General features: G+C 26.5%; 5 protein-coding genes across 9 annotated transcripts; 3 read left to right on the top strand and 2 right to left on the bottom strand.

Moving 5' to 3' along the window:
* Nucleotides 1–33: 33 nt before the first annotated feature.
* LOC126878185 (uncharacterized) lies at nt 34–2,817 on the bottom strand. 4 transcript variants are annotated; one of them, XM_050640743.1, is made up of 6 exons: nt 2,681–2,817; nt 2,091–2,344; nt 1,640–1,813; nt 1,293–1,563; nt 909–1,178; nt 34–837 (listed from the first exon to the last, which is right to left on the bottom strand). In XM_050640743.1, exons 2-6 carry the CDS (start codon nt 2,288–2,290, stop codon nt 637–639), a joined length of 1,116 nt encoding a protein of 371 aa, XP_050496700.1. In that variant the 5' UTR covers nt 2,291–2,344; nt 2,681–2,817; the 3' UTR covers nt 34–636. The 4 variants fall into 4 exon arrangements, with proteins under 4 accessions (XP_050496700.1, XP_050496699.1, XP_050496701.1 ...); XM_050640742.1 differs by lacking the exon at nt 2,681–2,817 and adding an exon at nt 2,429–2,667; XM_050640744.1 differs by lacking the exon at nt 2,681–2,817 and adding an exon at nt 2,468–2,667.
* Nucleotides 2,818–2,990: 173 nt separating this feature from the next.
* On the top strand, nt 2,991–7,497 carry LOC126878180 (RNA cytidine acetyltransferase). Its single transcript, XM_050640736.1, has 17 exons — nt 2,991–3,215; nt 3,342–3,605; nt 3,671–3,829; nt 3,960–4,196; nt 4,272–4,476; nt 4,537–4,658; nt 4,736–4,872; nt 4,949–5,224; nt 5,300–5,381; nt 5,445–5,561; nt 5,638–5,814; nt 5,879–6,026; nt 6,112–6,256; nt 6,332–6,537; nt 6,614–6,786; nt 6,886–7,134; nt 7,217–7,497. The coding sequence occupies exons 1-17, from the start codon at nt 3,108–3,110 to the stop codon at nt 7,442–7,444; spliced, it is 3,033 nt and encodes a 1,010-aa protein (XP_050496693.1). The 5' UTR covers nt 2,991–3,107; the 3' UTR covers nt 7,445–7,497.
* A 15-nt stretch (nt 7,498–7,512) lies between these two features.
* Nucleotides 7,513–13,783, bottom strand: LOC126878183 (FMR1-interacting protein NUFIP1-like). The gene is made up of 6 exons (XM_050640739.1): nt 13,021–13,783; nt 12,301–12,492; nt 8,600–8,898; nt 8,301–8,530; nt 8,020–8,205; nt 7,513–7,912 (listed from the first exon to the last, which is right to left on the bottom strand). Exons 1-6 carry the CDS (start codon nt 13,447–13,449, stop codon nt 7,593–7,595), a joined length of 1,656 nt encoding a protein of 551 aa, XP_050496696.1. The 5' UTR covers nt 13,450–13,783; the 3' UTR covers nt 7,513–7,592.
* A 763-nt stretch (nt 13,784–14,546) lies between these two features.
* On the top strand, nt 14,547–18,170 carry LOC126878184 (cyclin-A2). The gene is made up of 6 exons (XM_050640740.1): nt 14,547–14,959; nt 15,157–15,627; nt 15,713–15,936; nt 16,023–16,227; nt 16,297–16,544; nt 16,638–18,170. The coding sequence occupies exons 1-6, from the start codon at nt 14,798–14,800 to the stop codon at nt 16,717–16,719; spliced, it is 1,392 nt and encodes a 463-aa protein (XP_050496697.1). The 5' UTR covers nt 14,547–14,797; the 3' UTR covers nt 16,720–18,170.
* On the top strand, nt 18,015–20,873 carry LOC126878186 (clathrin light chain). 2 transcript variants are annotated; one of them, XM_050640745.1, is made up of 7 exons: nt 18,015–18,170; nt 18,632–18,790; nt 18,990–19,076; nt 19,156–19,245; nt 19,329–19,440; nt 19,648–19,659; nt 20,491–20,873. In XM_050640745.1, exons 2-7 carry the CDS (start codon nt 18,637–18,639, stop codon nt 20,669–20,671), a joined length of 636 nt encoding a protein of 211 aa, XP_050496702.1. In that variant the 5' UTR covers nt 18,015–18,170; nt 18,632–18,636; the 3' UTR covers nt 20,672–20,873. The 2 variants fall into 2 exon arrangements, with proteins under 2 accessions (XP_050496702.1, XP_050496703.1); XM_050640746.1 differs by lacking the exon at nt 19,648–19,659.
* The last annotated feature ends 32 nt before the right edge of the window (nt 20,874–20,905 follow it).

Raw genomic sequence — 20,905 nt, 5'->3', positions numbered from 1 at the left:
TTAAAAAATGTCTTATGATTAAAAATGAAGAGATATTTTTCAAAATAATTTTATTTGTAAAAATAAATTTGTACAATACTTTTGTACATCAGTTTTTATAGATATAGCATCTTCCCCAGTGTATAATAAACTTTATCAGCTAAACTCTCTTTGTTTAAAAATTTAAACTATAAGATTTTGTACAATGCAATATGACAAACATTTATATATCTGAACAAAGTTATACATTTTGTTCTTTTTATTAATGTTAATAGAAATTTGTTAAAGATATTGTATTCTACCATTTTTTAAATACAATTAACAATATAAGTAAATCCCTTGGCACCAATCTATATGATAGATATACGATATGACTTTTTTCACAATAAAAACAATGATTATTTTTAAATTTTATAAATCTAACATTGATATAACATATTAAATAAACTAAAACTTTGTTTCTACAACAATCGTATAACAGTTGTAGATAAAGCTACAATGTAGTTAAGATGTAAACATAAATATGAAGCTTTATATTTCTATTATCACAACAATTCTTTTTCTAATAAAACTCTGAGTAAAAGTTACTTGTAGAATTTCACATGAGATAGATAAGTATTGTTTAATGATAAACCGTTTCGTTCGTAATTAACATTGTTATTCTAATAAATCTGGTGGTACATTATCTGGTAGTGTAATACCAAGTTTGGTTACCATAAATGATGCTACTTTGCAACCATATTCTAAGCAATATTTTGGTTTCCATCGAGCTAAAACGCCGGCTAGAAAACCAGCTGCCAAAGCATCACCAGCACCTGTAGTGTCTACAACAGGAGCCTTTGGTTTAATTGGTTGTACCTGAATAAAATATAAACGAATTTTCATTCAGTTTTGTAACTTAGGAAATTGTTTCTCTCTTTGTAACATACTTGAACAGATTGACTTCTTCCCCAAACAGTAATTGCTGGAGCTGAGCCACCTTGAGTCATAACAAATACTCCCCCATGACGCAACCAATCTTCATTTACTGTATTACAAACATTAACTGTAATTCTCTTTAAACTATTCAGTAAAAATGGTATATCTGTTACATCTTCATATGTAACATTTAATGATTGAGCCAAAGCTTCCATTTCTCTTGCGTTACCAAATACAATATTTGCATACCCTACCATTTCACAAATTGCTATGTGATGATCCTACAAAAGTTGATTTAATATTATTATTAATTTCTAATACTATTACCCTAGATGTAATAATTTTGTCGTTTCATTGATTAAAACTACTAGTTAAAATTTAGAATATTTACGTACATTAAATATATATGTTCCATTTAAGTTGAAAGCAATAATTATGTCTCTCTCTTCTGCTTGTTTAACAAGATCTTTTACTAAAGGAAAACTGTGTGTTAGGAAAAATCCTTCAATATAAATTATTTTTATTGTATCCAATGATAAATTGGTTTTCTTAAGGTCATCTAGAGTATATACACCAGCAGCTCCTATATTGGCAACAAGACAACGAGTTGATTCACTTGTCAATGCTATACAATGTCCTGTAGGTAAAGTTGGATGTATTGCATATCTGTAAAAATATGTACATTTAAAAACATATCATAAACAGAATAAACTGAGACAGAAAATTTAAAGCATCTACAAACCTGACATCCACACCTGCTGATCTAACTAAGATCTCCAACATTTTCCCCCCTGAATCATTTCCAAGTCCTCCACAATATATAGTATATTGATTTTGATGAGTTTCATCGCAAAGCCATTGTAAAACTCTCATTGAATTTTGTGCTGATCCTCCAGCACTGAATCTATGTCGTGATCTATTTCATATATATCATTAATGACATTTAAATTGTTAGTAATGTAATTGTGTTGTTTTCTTTTATAGTAATGATACTAATAAACAAACAATATTGATTGAATTAAAAAAATTTGTAAATAAATATTAAAGTGACAATGTTTGCACTGTATATTTTTTACACAAACAAATCAGTTACATTTATATTTTGATTTTTAAACCACAGGAAAAGATAAATACTTGTATAAAATATACACAATGTGAACATATAACATGTATTAACAAATATACTTATTAACTCTAGTGGTAAATCCGCCAGCAACTCCTGCATTTTTTCAACAGGAAGTTCTATTTCTCCATCCGTAGGAAGATTGAACTTTTTCAACAAATCATCATTTTTTATTGTTACATAAACATCCAGCAAAGGATTGCCAAAAGCTATAATAGCTGGACAATCCAGTTTTGCAATAGATCTTCTTAATGAAACTTTTTCAACCATTTTTTATAAATATACTACAGAGCTACATTTATAAATAAATCATTTATAATTAACCTATGACATATTTATGTATGTTATAATTATAAATATTCGACATGCACTTTGCAGTTTTTAAAAACAATAATATTTGAAACCAACTGTAATATGTTTATGATAAGAAGTACAACTAATAGTTACATTATTTATCTAAAAGTACTTTAAGTAAATTAAAAATATTTTCTTAATATTCACTTCATATAATATAAAAGTTCTCAAATGTTTTTTTTTATAAAAATATTCATGTTTTTATGAATAATATGTAATCGCGGAAAAAATCAATTACGTGTGATATGCTTTATATATTTTTGCTCTACTTAAGATCCACGTAAAGATTACTACCCTTCAAAATACCTTTAAATATATAATTATGCTTCCTGCTTTTTATTAAATAAATAATCAAAATCTTTATTCGTGTTATAATCATATACGTATAGTCAAATTATTGATACCTAAGTAAAGAAATATATAAATTTCACATACTATTCAATTTTAATATGAATCGAGTCTAAATATTTAATTTTCGTCCAATTTTAATGTATTATGTATTATTGTGATATAATTAAATCGTATAGCTATAAAAATTAATGATTTTTACACTATTTATTTTTTATAATAATTAAATGTTTTCATAAAAATATCTAGTGACAATTTATTGTACATGTGGGTTAACATTAAGGATATAAGATGGATACGAGCATTGTGATTTAAACGTACACTGTGCGCGTAGTACACGTTTTCGAATAAAATTTAGACAAGAGAGAAGCATTTTATCCTCAAAATGGTTCGAAAAAAGATAGATAATCGTGTTCGTGTTTTAATTGAAAATGGTGTTGTTACGGGACATAGAACAATGTTTATTGTTATTGGTGAAAAAGCACGAGATCAGGTTAGTATACATTAAATTTGTAAATAATAAATATATAAGTGTATAATTAAATTTCTGTTATATATTTATGTTAATTTATATGTGTTAATAAATTTTAAAAATTTTAAAATTACAATTTTTTATTAGATTGTTTTACTACATCATATGTTATCAAAGACTATTGTAAAAGCTAGACCTTCCGTTCTTTGGTGTTATAAGAAAGATTTAGGCTTTAGTAGTCATAGAAAGAAGCGAATGAAATCCATACAAAAGAAAGTTAGATCAGGAAAATTGGATGTGAATGAAGATGACCCATTTGAATTATTTGTTGTTTCTACTAATATACGATATTGTTATTATCATGAAACACATAAAATATTGGGGAACACATATGGCATGTGTGTTTTACAAGTAAGATTTCCATTTATTTAAGTTGGACATAAATGATCACTTTAACAGAAAATAATTTTTCTTAGGATTTTGAAGCAATTACACCAAATTTATTAGCACGAACTATTGAAACTATTGAAGGAGGAGGACTTATAGTATTTCTTTTACAATCAATAAACTCCTTAAAACAATTATATACCATGAATATGGATGTGCATAAAAGATTTCGTACAGAAGCACATAAAGTATGTTATTAATTTTTATTTTATTAGTTTATAAATAGATTTGTTTAATTTGAACAATAGTTTTAAGTAAGTTGTAAACTAATAACATTTTAACTTAAATAATTTCTTAATATTTTTTATCTAATTCTAGGATGTTGTTGGTCGATTTAATGAAAGATTTTTATTATCTCTTGCTTCATGTAAAAGATGTTTAGTTGTTGATGATCAATTGAATGTATTGCCATTATCATCACACAATTTAAAGATTGAATCCATAGAAAAACCAACCTCTTCTGAAAATTTATCAGAATTAGATGCATTGAAAGAAAGTTTAAAAGATACACAACCTATTTCTTCTCTTGTTAATTGTTGCAAGACAATTGATCAGGTTTAATACATAAAATAAATAAATATGTATATTTTGGTAAAATATATGATATATAAGATATATTAATATTTTTAGGCAAAAGCACTTCTTAAATTTATTGAATGCATATCAGAAAAAACATTGAGATCCACTGTTTCCTTAACTGCAGCCAGAGGTCGTGGAAAATCTGCAGCATTAGGTTTAGCTGTTGCTGGTGCCATAACATTTGGTTATTCAAACATCTACATTTCAAGTCCAAGTCCAGAAAATTTGAATACGCTATTTGAATTCGTTTTTAAAGGTAAATATTAAAAGGTAATGTCATATTTCAATATAGTAAAATTTTATTTTATATTTTTAGGATTTGATGCATTAGGATATCAAGAACATCTTGATTATGGACTTGTACAATCTACAAATCCTGAATTTAATAAAGCTACTGTACGTGTAAATGTCTTTCGAGATCACAGGCAAACAATTCAGGTATACTTTTGATATATAAGATCAATTTGTCAAAATAATAATGTAAATATAATTAACAAGAAATATATTTTTCTTAGTACATTCATCCTACTGATGCCCACAAATTAAGTCAAGCTGAATTACTTGTAATTGATGAAGCTGCAGCAATACCTCTCCCCTATGTGAAAGCTATGCTTGGTCCTTATTTAATATTTCTTGCATCAACTATTAATGGGTAATTATATCTTATATTTCAATTATCTTTTTAATCATGGTTTAATATTTATATACAACTTATATATTTTTAATAGATATGAAGGAACAGGTAGATCTTTATCATTAAAACTATTACAACAACTAAGAAGTCAAACTATAGGCTCAAATAGTCACGAGAAACAACAAAATGAAAAGATTATTATTGGGAGGCAGTTACATGAACTGACTTTAGAGGAATCTATTCGTTATAAACCAGGAGATTCTGTTGAGCAATGGCTGTGCGATTTATTATGTTTAAATGCTACAACAAATACACCTATATTATCTGGATGCCCACCTCCTGATATGTGTCAGTTATATTACATAAATAGGTAATTAAGTTTTCAACAATAATTATTATTTTGTATAATGTTTAGTGTTTCATATTATTACATTCTTTTTTTTAGAGATACCTTATTTTCTTATCACAAAGCATCTGAATTATTTTTGCAAAGATTAGTAGCTCTTTATGTCGCCTCGCACTATAAGGTAAATATATTCTTTCATTCCTTTAAAGTTTGAAAAGACACAGAATTTCTAATAATGTTTCAGAATAGTCCAAATGATTTACAAATGATGTCTGATGCGCCAGCACATCATTTATTTTGTCTTTTGGGTCCAATAGATTCAAACAAGAAAACGTTACCTGAGGTATTAGTGGTTATTCAAGTGAGTAATATAATATAATATGTATATAATGTAACTTCAATACTTCTGGTAGTTCTAATATTTCTATAATGTGTAGATTTGCTTAGAAGGTGAAGTAAGTAAAAATACTATAAATGATGGACTAGTTCGAGGGCGTAGAGCAGCTGGTGATCTTATACCATGGACTATTGCGCAACAATATCAAGATCAAGATTTTCCGGCGTTGGCTGGAGCACGTATTGTCCGCATTGCAACACATCCTGAATATCAGGGAGTAAGTGTATATCATCATATAAATCAATGAAAGTAATTTGTACTCAATAAATATTTTGATATAGATGGGATATGGTGCTAGAGCACTGGAATTATTGAAACAATATTACGAAATGAAAATACTGAATATTAACGAAACACTGCCAGAAACATGCACAACACAAATATCAAAAGTTCAAGATGAAGAAGTGAATTTGTTAGAAGAAAGATTAGGTAACTGCACAAATTTATTGTACTATATACTAAACATTATATAATTTTAATTTATCCTATTAATTTTATATTAATTATCTTTTAGAACCTCGAGCTTCTCTGCCACCACTTCTTTTAAAACTAAGCGAAAGACGCCCAGAAAGTTTGGATTATATTGGAGTGTCTTTTGGGGTTACTGAACCCCTCTTAAAATTTTGGAAACGAGCTAGTTTTGTACCAGTATATTTAAGGTTAGCATTAATGTTTATTAATATTATTACATCATATATTAAACAAAAGTAAATATTTATTTTTTCTTTCTTTAGGCAAACAACAAATGATATTACAGGTGAACATTCATGTATTATGTTGTACAAAATAAATTCTGAACAAGATGTTAAGTGGCTACAAGCATACTGGAATGACTTTCGTAAACGATTTATAAATCTGTTGTCTATATCATTTAACATGTATTCGTCCTCATTGGCTTTAAGTATATTGATTAACAAATCGGTTTCATCAGAGATTACAAGTTAGTGCATTTCTAATGATATATTTGCCTTGATGTTTATATTTGTCTCTATAATATATATAATTACTTTCTTTAGCATTGACGAAAGATATATTAGATATTTATTTTACATCTTACGATCTAAAACGTTTAACCATGTATGGTAATAATATGGCGGACTATCATTTAATAATGGATTTATTGCCATCGTTAGCACGTACATACTTTCTAAACATGATGGGTGATACTAATTTATCGGCAGTGCAATCGGTATTTATGATGTTTATAATGTCTCTAATAACATTGAAATAATTGTATTTAAATATAACTTTTTATGATATTTATTAATGTTCCTATTTTTATTCTTAGGCAATTTTATTAGGATTAGGCTTGCAACACAAAACTGTTGATAAATTAGCCGAAGAATTAGATTTACCACCAACACAGTTACTTGGTTTATTCAATCGTACAATACGTAAATTTGTACAATGCCTTAATAGAATAGCAGAGAATTTTATTGAAACCACCATGATGAAAATGGAAACTGATAATGAAAAGGTGCAATTGAATCCCATCAATGGACAAAGTTTGTACGATGAATTAGAATCTGCAGCTAAGGTTTGATTATTTTCTTTACAATATCAAATATATTAAATATTTTTTAATATATCTATAATAAAATTTATTATATTATATTTAGGAACTAAAAGCAAAACAAAAAGCTGAATTGGAAAAATTGAAAAGAGAAGACTTAGAACAATATGCAATTAAAGGGACAGAAACTGATTGGAATGATGCACTTTCAGGAAAGAAAAGTAAGCATCTTATATCTATAAAAAGCGGAGAGAAGAGAGGAGGAGAAGATGATAATGCTTCAGAAATTCCGAAGAAACAATTTAAGAAAAAAAAACGTTCTTTCAAAACTTAATTGGTGTAAATATATAACCTATAAAATTTAATAAATGATTATATATCATAATATTCATTTATCCTTGCTCTATTTTAATAAAAGATATATTTTGATATAAAGGAAGATAGTTAACAAATATCTACATTACGGATTAAACTACAAAATTTTAATCAAAAAAATTATTATCTACTATATATTTTACACACTGGCAAATTAAATTTCTCTCATGTTGAATAGATCTTGAAAGTAATTTTTGCAATAATTGGGACGTATATGGTTGTTTCTTATTTATCGTTGTATTTGAATTTCGTTTTACTGTAATAGGCTGTTTAATCTTAGAAATTTTAGGAACTGTATCTGTTGACTGCAAATTATTCCCAACAACTTTATTTTTATCAACAATTTTTTTCATTGCACTACTTTCTTCTATTATTGTGTCATTATCTAATTTTATTTGTTTAAGTGGTATTTCTTCAGGTGCATCACCTGCAAATATTATTTTATAGAACTTATATGTAAAATATATATGAACATTAAATAATTTCTCCATTACGAATAATGAGTTTATTATAAATTAATATAAATATACCTACTTTCCTCAGAAGCACTTCTGTAATCTGCTACTAAATTGGGTATACTACAAGTAGCAATAGTAAATTTTGGTAATGCAACTAATGTTTCCTCTTCATCAGAAATATAATTATTATTTTCCTTGTAGTCATCTTTAATATCATTATTAGATTGATCTTCTGTTTGTAAACTTTCATTTCTTAAGCTTACTACAAATATTATTCATATAAATATGTTAAAAACGAAAAAAGAATATTAAAATATATATATATAAATTACATGAACACAATAATAGAATGCTCACATGTTCCAGAAAATTGATATACACCCCTGTATTTCTCTTTCAGTTCTACAAAATTGTTCGATATCTTGATAGGCTCCTTCTTTATTGCTGTTTTTTGATTATTAGAACGTACAAAATTTTTTCTTTTCCGTTTAGTAACCTCTTGTTTCTGTTTAATTATTTCTCCTCTTTGTACCTTTTCCATTTCTTCTGCCTTTCGCAATTCAACATTAGCTTTTGTAGGATATCTCCTACAATATTATTAAATATCATACAAATTATATTAATTATTACCAACTTTAAAAATTATTATAACTTACCTTTTTCGCTCCATTATCCACTTCTCAATCTCTTCTGGAGTTGATACATTTTTTATTTTATGATACAAACCAGTATTATGTTGCATAATAATGTGCTTTTCAATAAGTAATGGATGAGCAGAGAAGGTACATCCATCAATACCACAAAGTTTATGTCCCGTTTTGTGTTCAGAAAGAGCATCTTCTGATGAAAAGTCTTTATCACATATTTCACAATAAAATAATTCATCATCCTCTGAACTGATGTAATTTTCATCTCTTTGATCATATGGTTCTTCATCACTTGGATAAAGATGAGCCTAAAAATGGTTATTTCAAATATTTTTTATACATTGTTCACATTCAAATTCAATGCAAAAATACTTCTTGAGGTACAACTGTTAATGAAAGTAGTAATATGTGAGACTTCGCTGACTTCTTTCAATGTCTGTTTTATACATTAATTCCATGGTTTCATAATTTTTTGTTTTGGTACCATATAATACATGAATATTTACTTGAAATTCGAAGAGTGCTGTATTTTTTAAAATAATTCTTTTGTTTAGGACATGATAGATTTTTAGTTTGAATAATTTAGATATAAAGTTATGCATAGAGTAATTGCTTACAAAGATGTTTTACATTAGTGGATAATGTAAATTATTTCTTAATTGAGATATCTACATTCACATACCTACATTCTCAATATAAAGTTTGTAGAAAAGGATATTAAAAATTAATAGGAATTATTAACGGTACTGTAACATTTATAAGATTATAGAAGTATTTTTTCATAATTATTTGAGTAAAATGAATATTTCATATATGTATATAAGTAAATATAAAAATGTATTACAAATAATGATTATTTGTATGATTGCTGTTATATGCAACTATTGCTTACACTTTACATTTTAAAATCTTTTCCAGGGTATTCAGAAATTCACTTATTAAGTTTACATAAGTATTATAAACACACATTTATATCTCATATTTTAAATCAACAATTAACATAGGATAAATTTTGTGTATAGTTACAAAAAAAAATATTTTATGGTTACCACAAATGTATAGCAGTAGAAAGTAATTTGTAAAAAATGTAAATATTATAGTCCTAAAATATAGAATTAGATTGGCAGTATAAAAAGTCCTTCATTAAAACTTTTAAGCAATATAATAAATTCTTATTTTAAATTGTTTTGAAGTAAAAGTATATCTAATATTGTAGATCTAATAATTTTACTTATCACATAATATTAATTAAACAAAGTATATCTTTATTATATGCGATGATGTAACGTGTAATTGATCAAAATTTTAGGAAGACAATACTTTTATAAAAATTATTTGATGCATGAAATCTAAAAGATCATTTTCATATTTCAGAACGATTATTGAACGCATATTAGAATTCTTTTTGTGGTTTATAGAGTAATTGGGGACACCAGATTTAGAACTTATAGAAATACGATTTATTCTTACAATACGTATCTTAATTACAAATTTATCTTGTTCTGAATTTATATTTTGTGGAAGTCATGTATTATTGAAATGAAAATATTCAATACTACGGCACATAATAACAAACAATTACAAAAATTGTCATATCTTGATACAGAGCCACAAGCTATGAAGAAAATACTTAAGAAACATTTTATATTGAATGAAATTTGTATGTCATAGAATATTTTAGCGATTCCACAAAATTTTCCATTAAGAATGTTATAGCTTGCAGCACTGTATACTGGCCAAAGAGCAATTAAAGAGCTTTATGATAACAGAGTTAACAAAGGCCAGATTTTTATATAGATATATTGGTGTGAAAAAAGGTTAGATATTTAATACTTCTAACATGAAAGTATATGTATAGGAAATATACAAAATTTTACATTTATATATAAGCATATACTAATGATGTAAGAAAAAAAAACAGTTTAGTTTTTATAAGTATTACTAAAAATAAGAGAATATCTATTATTCAAATGTTATTCATCATTAAACTCTATTTTTTCAAAATATTTTAGCATGATAGTTTAACATTACACACTTATAATATAAATGCTAAGAATGAACTTATATTGCAAAGAAATGATATTTTACAAATGACAAAAAAACGGATAATAATACAAATTTTGTGATTAAAAATGATACAAGTATTTAAACTGCAGTGTTCTCAATATACTGCACATTGAAATAAGAAAGAATCAAATCGTTCTGAAGTTTGAAAACAGAATACTTGTGTAATTTCAACTGTTCAATTGTTTATATGGAGGAGTAGCCTGAAGCTTAAGACTGTGCCTGTTCGCTGGAAGGCTGCATCTCCTCCGTTAGCTCCATTTGCTCTGATTGCTCAGTCGCATTCTCAGTTTTCTGAACACCCTCGGATTCGATCGTATTCTTATCATCTGTTTTTTGACCACCCTGTAATCAAAGCAATTTGTCAACTATGACAGGAGCCAATTAAATGATGCAAATAATATTTATCTTGTACATAAATAATATATTAGTAGTATTATTATCAAAATTAAAAATTTATTATTAGACAAATGTAATTTTTTTAGGATCTTCTTTTTGTAAAAATACTTTTATTATATTTTATAATCCCAAATATATTATTTTAAATAAAACAATTAATACAAATGAAATAAATGAAATAAATGTATCTACATATATAATTATTATAATGCAATTAAATATTGTTGGCTTGTAAATGATTTGAATATTATAAAAAAGTATTTACATTTATAAATTATAACTATAACTGTTTAGCATGTCTATACATATATAAATCATCTCACAACAAATAAATCTAAATCCTTATATTATATATTATATTAATACCCTTAAATCTTAAGAAATGTTTTAAAAATACTTAGTGCAAATTGCTAAAACAAATGAAGTGGAATTTTATTGTACCTATGATATAAGATACACCAAATACAGTCTTTGATTATTATGTTAATACTCACAAATAGTAGAAGAATACAGATATTAATTGCATTGAAAGCATGTACAATTACTTGTTACTTATTTCTACAGGGTGGTCTACCTCTTTTGTCCTCTCATTATAATGAAATATTTATTACATAAGTAATAATAGTAAAGCTATTGTTAAAACTATTAAAAAGGATGTGCTACAAGTTAGTGTATTATACTCATTTTTTACAATAATTACTGATTATTAGAAATGTGCAGAATTGTCTCAAGACTTGGAAACTCAAAAGTCTTGGAATCCCACACAGCCATACAGATTACCAATCCTGTAACTGATATTTCACAAACTTTTTGAATTGTATAAAAGTATATAACAAATCTTTCTATAGATATGAAACTGTAAATGGTGTTGTATTTTTAATCGTAGTATAATATCTATAAACATTATAGGAAAATGTATAGTACACAAAATATCAAGTTATAAATATATAAAATATTGACTCTTCTTTATTAAAATAATTTAAAATTTATTATGCAGAAAATAAAATGATCAAAATTGCAAACTTAGTTACTGTTGTAATTTTTCCTATATTGTAGGGCTACTACTTTATATATAAAAATTACACCTTCTTCTTTTTACATAATTTGTACATAACATATTTTAAATAAAAGATATATGAAATAACTATTAATCAAAAAAGTATAGTTTAATCTCCCTTAATAAATTGTTAGTTATGAAAAGAATATTATTTTATACTATATGTACAAAAATTAAATGGAAAAAATACCTGTTCTGGATGTTTTGCAAGATAATCATTTTTAGCATCTCTGATCATCCTTGTTACTTTGTTTCTTAAATCCTTAAATTCTTCCCATTCTTTTGCATCTTTATTCTTTTTTGCTTTAGCATACAACTTATTTTTCTTTTGTATTTCACTTCGAATTTCATCAGTCATCCATGGTTTCTTTAGTTCTAATTCCTAAATAATTATAATATCTTTTAGTCAGAATTTAAATAACTTCAAAATTTGTATTCTTAATTTCTTTTTAGATATCAAAGCATATACATGTATATGATAAAACAAGTTGCTGTTTATTGTCAATCAATACATTAAATTTTATCAGAAATCTATTATTAGGCAATGAAGAATTTTAATAATTATATCTAGAAACATAAACTTTTCTCCTTCATGTGTTTCATAATAACTAATTTTAGATTGATTCATAAATCCATTTTATTTAAATACCACAATCTGAAATAAGTGACTTCAAATACAAAAGACAATTTAGAATAAAAAGTAGACAATTATTTCCTTCATAATACTACTGAGACTAAAATACAAATAAATCATATTTAAATAAGAAAAATAATAATCAATAAATTAAATAAATTCATTGCTCATGCCTTCATTCTCATGCAGTTATTACTACATGTTTTGACAAAGTAATAGAATTATTATTTGCTCAACTCTACAAATATCAAGATGATTAAAAAACTTCATACTTACTTCAAGTTTACTGACTTTCTTTACATTATTCAATGCTTTGCCTTTTGCATTACCATTGCCAACTGAAAATCTTGGTCTCATATGAGATAAAATCTGAGGAGGTAATGCTCTTCTATGCCAAGGCCTCATTAATGGTCCTCTAGGTCCTACACCTCTTAAACTAATCGGTGGAACCATAGGAGCAATACCTCTGACTCTTGGACCAAATAATGGCATTGGTCCACTTGGTCGATTCACTCCAACTGGTCGTGGTGGTGGTGGTAATCTTTGTCTTATCGGCCCAAAAACTGGATTCATTGGAGGTGGTGGCATTCTTGGAGGTAAACCAGGAGGTGGAAGTCTACCACCAAATCTAGGAGGTGGTGGAGGTCGTATACCAGCGGGTGGGACTCTTGGCCCTAGCAGAGGTCCTCGATTTAAAGGACTCATTATTATTTTCTTTGATGTGAATCTTTTTCAATCACTTTTACAATTTTAAGCAGTATATGATTGATATACCGTCGAATGTGAAACGTTATTTACGAGGTTAAGACTCTAACTTCACACACTGTTTATACGAGAAATACGTAATATATGTCGATATTATACACTTCTCGATATTATCGTAATTAACTTTGATTGCAAAACCAATCACGGTATTAGTTGTAGTCGAGAAAATCGTGAAAACATTACGAACTTGTACGCAAATAAACCTTTTATACGGCAAATAGCAATCAGTACCGATGAGCTTGCTCTCAGTAGTCACGAACAACAAACTTCAAGATGTATAAATCGATTTGAAGTTCCGGTATCTGAAAGTAAAAGATATTAGAAAGTTGATCTGAAATATTTTGTACAATTTAAAAATTTGATATTGTATAATTAATACTTATTTTGCTAGCTGATTATTTTACCAATTATTTCCTTATTTTTACATTCCCTTCTCAATAGGATTATATTTCCTTATTTTATACTGTCATTTTCAGTGTAAATAGTATCTATACTATACTAGAAGAAAAATAAACATATAATACTTATTTCATAATTAACTTATAATTTATATATTATTGAATTTAGAAAAAATACGATACATATAATTTATTTCATTTTTCTATATAATAATTTTGCCATTTTCATTTTTCAATTTAAATAATTTTCTTAGTAGTACAACTTTTTAACCAATTCAATTTTTAGCCAATCAATTAAAATACATTATAAATAAATTATATAAAAAACTATATCTCCTTTTTTACATAATACGATAATAAATGCAAATATCAATCATTAAAGTATGGCTTTTACATTTAGTTATCTACATTCACTTGAAATAGCTATATTATATGATGAAACTAAGCCTTAAGAAATTTAAGGATAATTCATACGTTTAAAAATCTGTATAGATAACAAATTTTTATATTCAAAAAAGTTTTTTTATCGCACATTAATGTGTATATCCGCCTATAAGCAAGGATAATTTTAAAGGCGCAAGTTAACACGTTATTTATCTGATTGGTGTATTTCCAATTTATAAGAGACATGCTCTTCTCATTGGTCTATTTGAGCAACGCTTTTAACGTATCGCCAGCTGTTGAAGTTACGTTTGTTTGAAATCAAACGGCAACTGAAGTTTGTTGGGTTGCTTAGAGCTTCGAAATTTTATCTGCCATGTATGGACGGTAAATACTCTTAATTGTAACAAGAAGTGGGCATGCATAGTGTTTAAAAAGTAATAATAATTTAGAAAAGGAGAAGAATCGAGTTATATATAAAAGATTTGGTGTAAAATTGGAACTAAATAATGGCCACGATTCGAGTACACGAGGATCAAGAAAATCGAATTAGCGATGTTCGTCGCGGCAAAGAAAATATTTCCGTGCCTCTTCAAAGTCAAACATTGCAGCCAACAAAACGTGCAGTTTTAGGTGTTCTTCACAATAATTGTAATCGTAATACGAAACCAGTATGTATACATTTCGTAATCTTTCCTCCCGCGTTTTTCTACACTGGAAAACTCGATATTTATTATTTTTATAGTACACATTAATCAAACTGTAGAAAGTGATTTTTGAAGCTGTACAACATTTTTATGACCTTAAAATCATTTATTATCAATGTTAATAGTGAAATATGTAATTATATTCGTTTGACTTTGTGTAGGAAATATACAAGGATGAAAAGTATCCAAAAACAAAAGCTGTTATACCTACACAGTTTGAACCTTTTAAAATTTATGATGAGAAAAAGGAGGAAGTTACATTTAAAATCTATGAAGATAAGTTAGAAGAAGAAACTTCTGTTGCACTTAGAGACACAAAGGATAAGAAAGAAATAAAAGAGAAGGAAGATGTGAAACCAGAAAGAGAGAAGCCAAGGTTAGAAGTGAATCCTATGACTGTCTCAAATTTACCAACATTTTATAATGCTATTGAAGATATAAATAAAAAGAAAGAAAATGATGTCATTTTTTCACAAGGCAGTCCAATGTCTTTAGAAAAATCAATTTCTTATTTGTCTTCCTCAAAGAAAAACCATCAAAAACGAAGAAAGTCTATTAAAGAATTGAGAATGAATTTTTTTGATGTAGATGAATATAGAGCTGATATATATAATTATTTACGTGCTGCAGAAGTATGTATTTACCTAAAATTTTTTTCTAAATTTAGAGTAATTAATAGATATTAACATATTGTTTTAATAAAATATTTTATTTTAGACACAGCATAGACCAAAACCAGGCTATATGAAGAAACAACCTGATATAACATATTCAATGAGATCGATATTAGTGGATTGGCTCGTAGAAGTTGCCGAAGAGTATCGGTTACAGACAGAAACACTTTATTTAGCTGTTTCATATATAGATCGCTTTTTATCATACATGAGCGTTGTAAGAGCAAAATTACAACTTGTAGGTACAGCAGCTATGTTTATTGCTGCGTAAGTTTCACTTATTTATATATCTATTTAATTAATTATATCTAGTCTTTAGTTTTTCAAAAAATAATATTATACTAATAATTTAGAAAATACGAAGAGATTTATCCACCTGATGTAGGCGAATTTGTATATATCACAGATGACACATATACGAAAAAACAAGTATTACGTATGGAGCATTTAATATTGAGGGTTTTATCTTTTGATCTAACTGTTCCAACACCACTTACCTTCCTTATGGAATATTGTATTAGTAATAACCTTTCTGAAAAAATTAAATTTTTAGCAATGGTAAATACATTACATATATTTCCTCATTGTGTTCTCAATATATGTTAATTTTCATACAAAATTTTATAGTATCTCTGTGAATTATCAATGCTTGAGGGAGATCCATATCTCCAATTTTTACCTAGTCATTTAGCTGCATCTGCAATTGCACTTGCACGGCATACATTGTTAGAAGAGATGTGGCCACATGAGTTAGAATTATCGTCAGGGTATAGCTTAAAGGATCTTAAAGAATGCATTTTGTGTTTGAACAAAACCTTTTGCAATGCATTAAATATTCTACAACAAGCCATCCAAGAAAAATACAAAAGCAGCAAGTAAGTTTAGATATTTAATATTCAAAGTAATTCTTTTCTTTTTATCCTTTAAATCAATGATTTTATCATTATGTCTAATATATTTTTATTTAGATATGGACATGTAGCATTATTATTACCACGATGTATTGATAATGTTACACTGAGCTCTGAAGATGAAGAAGAAAATGCCTAATAGGCATTACACAGAAATAGAAAAATCTAAAAATCTATACATATTTGGAGATAACGAACCTCCCGTTGTAAATCCCGTGTTTTGAAAGACAAGGAGGGGATTAGGGCAAGACTGAGCTATTCTTTCACAAATGAAATGAACGAGTTACTTCTATTAACATATGGTCACTATGTTTAGCCTAGACAAGCATATTGACTTTATTTTTCATATCCCACCACCACCTATACGTTTTATAGGTTGTAGGTAAATTTTAATAACTGTTTTTAGAGCTCCGTCATTATATTAACGAATGAAGCTCTAAATTATGTTATTTAGGAATTTGTATTTTTATATGCATTTTTTAGACGATTGTTAACAGAACACTTGCTCTACATACATGATATCTAAATTTTGTTGCCAGTGATCTGTCATAAAATAATAGGAAGTGTAAGAAACAATAACTGTATTTATTATTCACATTGTACTAAAAATATACATCATTGTGATGGAAACGCGTTTATGTATTAAAATGATTACAACATTCGTTTATTTTTAGGATTCTGACATAGCTATTTATTTACGATCTTTTATGGTGTAACCAACAAAAGTAATGTTATTAATCACTTTCTATTGTACATACATTTCATAGATCATGCTATTTTAAAGACATTTCTGTTTATACATTCACGTACATTTACAGATAAATTTTCATTTTAAAACATACATTATACGAATGTTCATATGGATACTTTCGTTAAATATTAAAAATATATATCATATTTTATGCATGATCTCTGAGCAAAACAAAAGTATTCAAGTGTTTGATACACTATGCGTGTCTATAATGTTCATATTAAAAAGGGATATACACATAATTTTGTTTTTTTGTTGTATTTCGATTATAATATTGAATGTTTTAATTATAATATTTACGATATATATAAAGATACATCTCATACGATAATTGTGTAATGTTTTTAAAAAGACATGACGAAATCAAATTGTTATGATACATACTTTGAATTACAAACTTTGAAAGCAAATTAAGCAGAAAGTTAATAGTTAAATAGCAATATTCAATGTTAAAACGTTTAGACAAATTTAAACAAGAAACTTTGAAATAGGTGTTTCAGTAGAATATTTTTTTTCATATGCTATGACAAGAAGAATTAGGTTATTACTAATATTATTCATAAAATAAACAATGTTATTAATTTCACATATTATGACATGTGTTTTTTTAAATACATAAAACATTTGAGTATTCTTAAAGATATTCTCTTCATATTATTGATGTTGGTAGTACTGATTTCTCTTGCTTAGCCATTATATTTAATTGTGCGCATGTGTGCGTTGTGCTCTACTAGTATTGACGTTGACAATTTGCAGTTGATATTTAATAGAAATCAAACGAAAAGACAGTTGTGGGAGTTTCCCGAGATAAAAATTACACATTCCATAATATTATTGAGGTATAATATTTGATTTAACATTTTCTTACGTTTATCATTAAATAAATATTCTCATTTTATTTCGCATATTATACTCAATATTTTCGATTTTATACAATTTAATCATATCTTAAATGAATAAATACATGCTTTTAGGTTACTTTTACTTATGTTTTTTGATGGATAAACAAATTTATTTATAGGATTTTAATTTAACCTATAAAATGAGTAATATATATTATATTGATTTGAAAGTTAATGTATTAAAATAAAATGAAAGTGAAAAATGTTAATATAATAATAAGTAGTTAATATAATAGTAACAGTAATATATATTTGTCTCTTATAAAATTGATTGACTGAATGTTAAACAATAAATGTATGAGAATTTTGTATAAAATAAAAGTTTATATTCATAGGGTTTTTTTTATATTTAAAAATATTAATACAAAGTTTGTCAATTTGTTTGATATTCTTATTAGACAAAATGGATATGGCATTTGGTGACAACTTTGTCAATGAGCAAGAAGTAGATCCAGTGGCAGAATTTGTAGCAAGGGAACAGGATCAGTTGGCAGGGCTTGAAAATGAAATTCCACCAGTTGCTATGTCTGCTCCTACAATGGCATCTGATATAGATGGTAGTTAAATTCAATATATGTATAAGTAGAAGAAAAGTTATCATTTTATTGTCTTTTGTAATATTTGATTTAATATCGACAAAATGTTTCATTTTTATACTGTATATTAATATACACAATGAAACAAATCACTATAAATTACAAATATATTTTTATTTGGGTAATTCTAATTAATTATCCCAAACTTTAAAAATTTAAGTTGGCCCAGGTGGTGATGCTGAAGGTAGTTTTGAAATAATAGATGCAATTGGACAACCTTCTGAAACACAAGCACCTCCAGTAATAGGTAAACCATATTTTATTGCTTTTTTATTAAATCATTTATAACTTATTATGGGATGTTATATTTTTAAAAATATTTTTAGAAACTGCTCCCAAGCCTCCACCTGTAAAGGAAGAACCTGAAAAAATACGAAAATGGAGAGAAGAACAAAAAACTAGACTAGAAGAAAAAGGTAAATATCTTCTTTTAGCTAGATTCCATTATATAACATTCATAATTTTAATATTTAATTATTGTTATATGTAATTTATTTAGATGCAGAAGAAGAGAAGAAAAAGGAAGAATGGAAAGAAACTGCAAGAAAAGAATTAGAAGAATGGTATAAACATCATGCAGAAGCTATTAGTAAAACAAAAACTACAAACAGGTAATATTTAAAATTGCCATTCCTCCCTCTCTTTTAATTTATTTAATTTTGTTTTATTTTATATATTTTCAATATGTTTTTTATAAATATAACTTTTAATCGCATATCTGTAGATGCAATTAAAAGTCTTATTCTGTATAAAATTATAAATATTTTATTTAAAATATGTACTACATACAATTATATTATTTTCATTCTGCTTCTTAGGGAATCTGCCAAGTAAGTTATACTATATTTTTTTGCATGTATAATTGCATTGCATTGCTGTATAATATAGCTTGCTTATTCACTTTATAAAGCAACTTGCAGAATGGTATCGGAAATATTTTCATATATGTTAGCTGCTTTTTTGTAATAATTCGTATATTTTGTGCTTGATGCAATTATACTTGAGATCTCATTGTTTCAAATCATATCATATGTAAGCCACACATTTGTTGACTTTAATTACATTAGAAATTATCATAAAGATACATGTTAAAACATTATAATATTTTATAATTTTTATATCGTTATATTTTGACATAAATGTTACAACAATTAAATTTTAACAATTTCATTATCAAATATATTAAAATGTTTCAAACGTATAAATACTGTAGGAATTATTCATTTCTATATTGTATGTATACATTATATAACATCAAATTACCATATCTCTTATGGTAATTTAAAGTATGGTAAAGTTATCTAACTTGTTTATCTAAGAACGGATACAAAAATATAAACGTTTCCTCTTTATTTACGATTTTCAATTTCATAGATAGAATTATATGAAATATTTGTATCAATTTTCGTTACGTAGATTATAACTTTCGTGATACATTTTATCAGAAACGAAAACAAGAAACAAAAAGCATATTTTCATGTGAATAAAAATTACAGAAAAAATTTCGAATTTGCGTCGCTGCACACATTATATGTAAGAAACGAAAATAAAATTATTCAATACATATACTGCAATGTCATTAGTGCATTTAATGTTCAAGTATTGTCGCATTTCAATTTTTATACGTTGTAACTTATGTAATATAATGGATTTATCTCTAGGAACGCAGAAAAACAATTCGTAGCAGAAGCTGATGAAGTGGAACCAGGAACTGAATGGGAACGCATTGCAAAACTTTGCGACTTTAATCCCAAATCTTCCCGCACTTCAAAAGATGTTTCTCGAATGCGTTCAATTATTTTGCAATTGAAGCAAACTCCACCAGCTCCAGTCAGTCTTTGATTAAATTAATAATTTGGTATGGATTATAGATATATGCATATATATATACACACATACACTCACATATGTATGTATAAATATATTATGAAACAAAAGAAAAGTGTATGCAAGTTATAATAATATCATTTGAAAGAAAGATCATATATGGTCTGTTAAGAAAAAATGTAATATTATTGTGAATAAAGATTACTGATAGCAAGTATGTGCATAAATATTAAATTTAAAAAATTAAAT

This window comes from Bombus huntii, chromosome 2, assembly GCF_024542735.1.
Source record: "Bombus huntii isolate Logan2020A chromosome 2, iyBomHunt1.1, whole genome shotgun sequence".
In the NCBI taxonomy this organism is placed as follows: Eukaryota; Metazoa; Arthropoda; class Insecta; order Hymenoptera; family Apidae; genus Bombus; species Bombus huntii.
The sequence above is the reverse complement of the archived record's forward strand: the minus strand, read 5'-3'. Positions and strand labels throughout refer to the sequence as shown.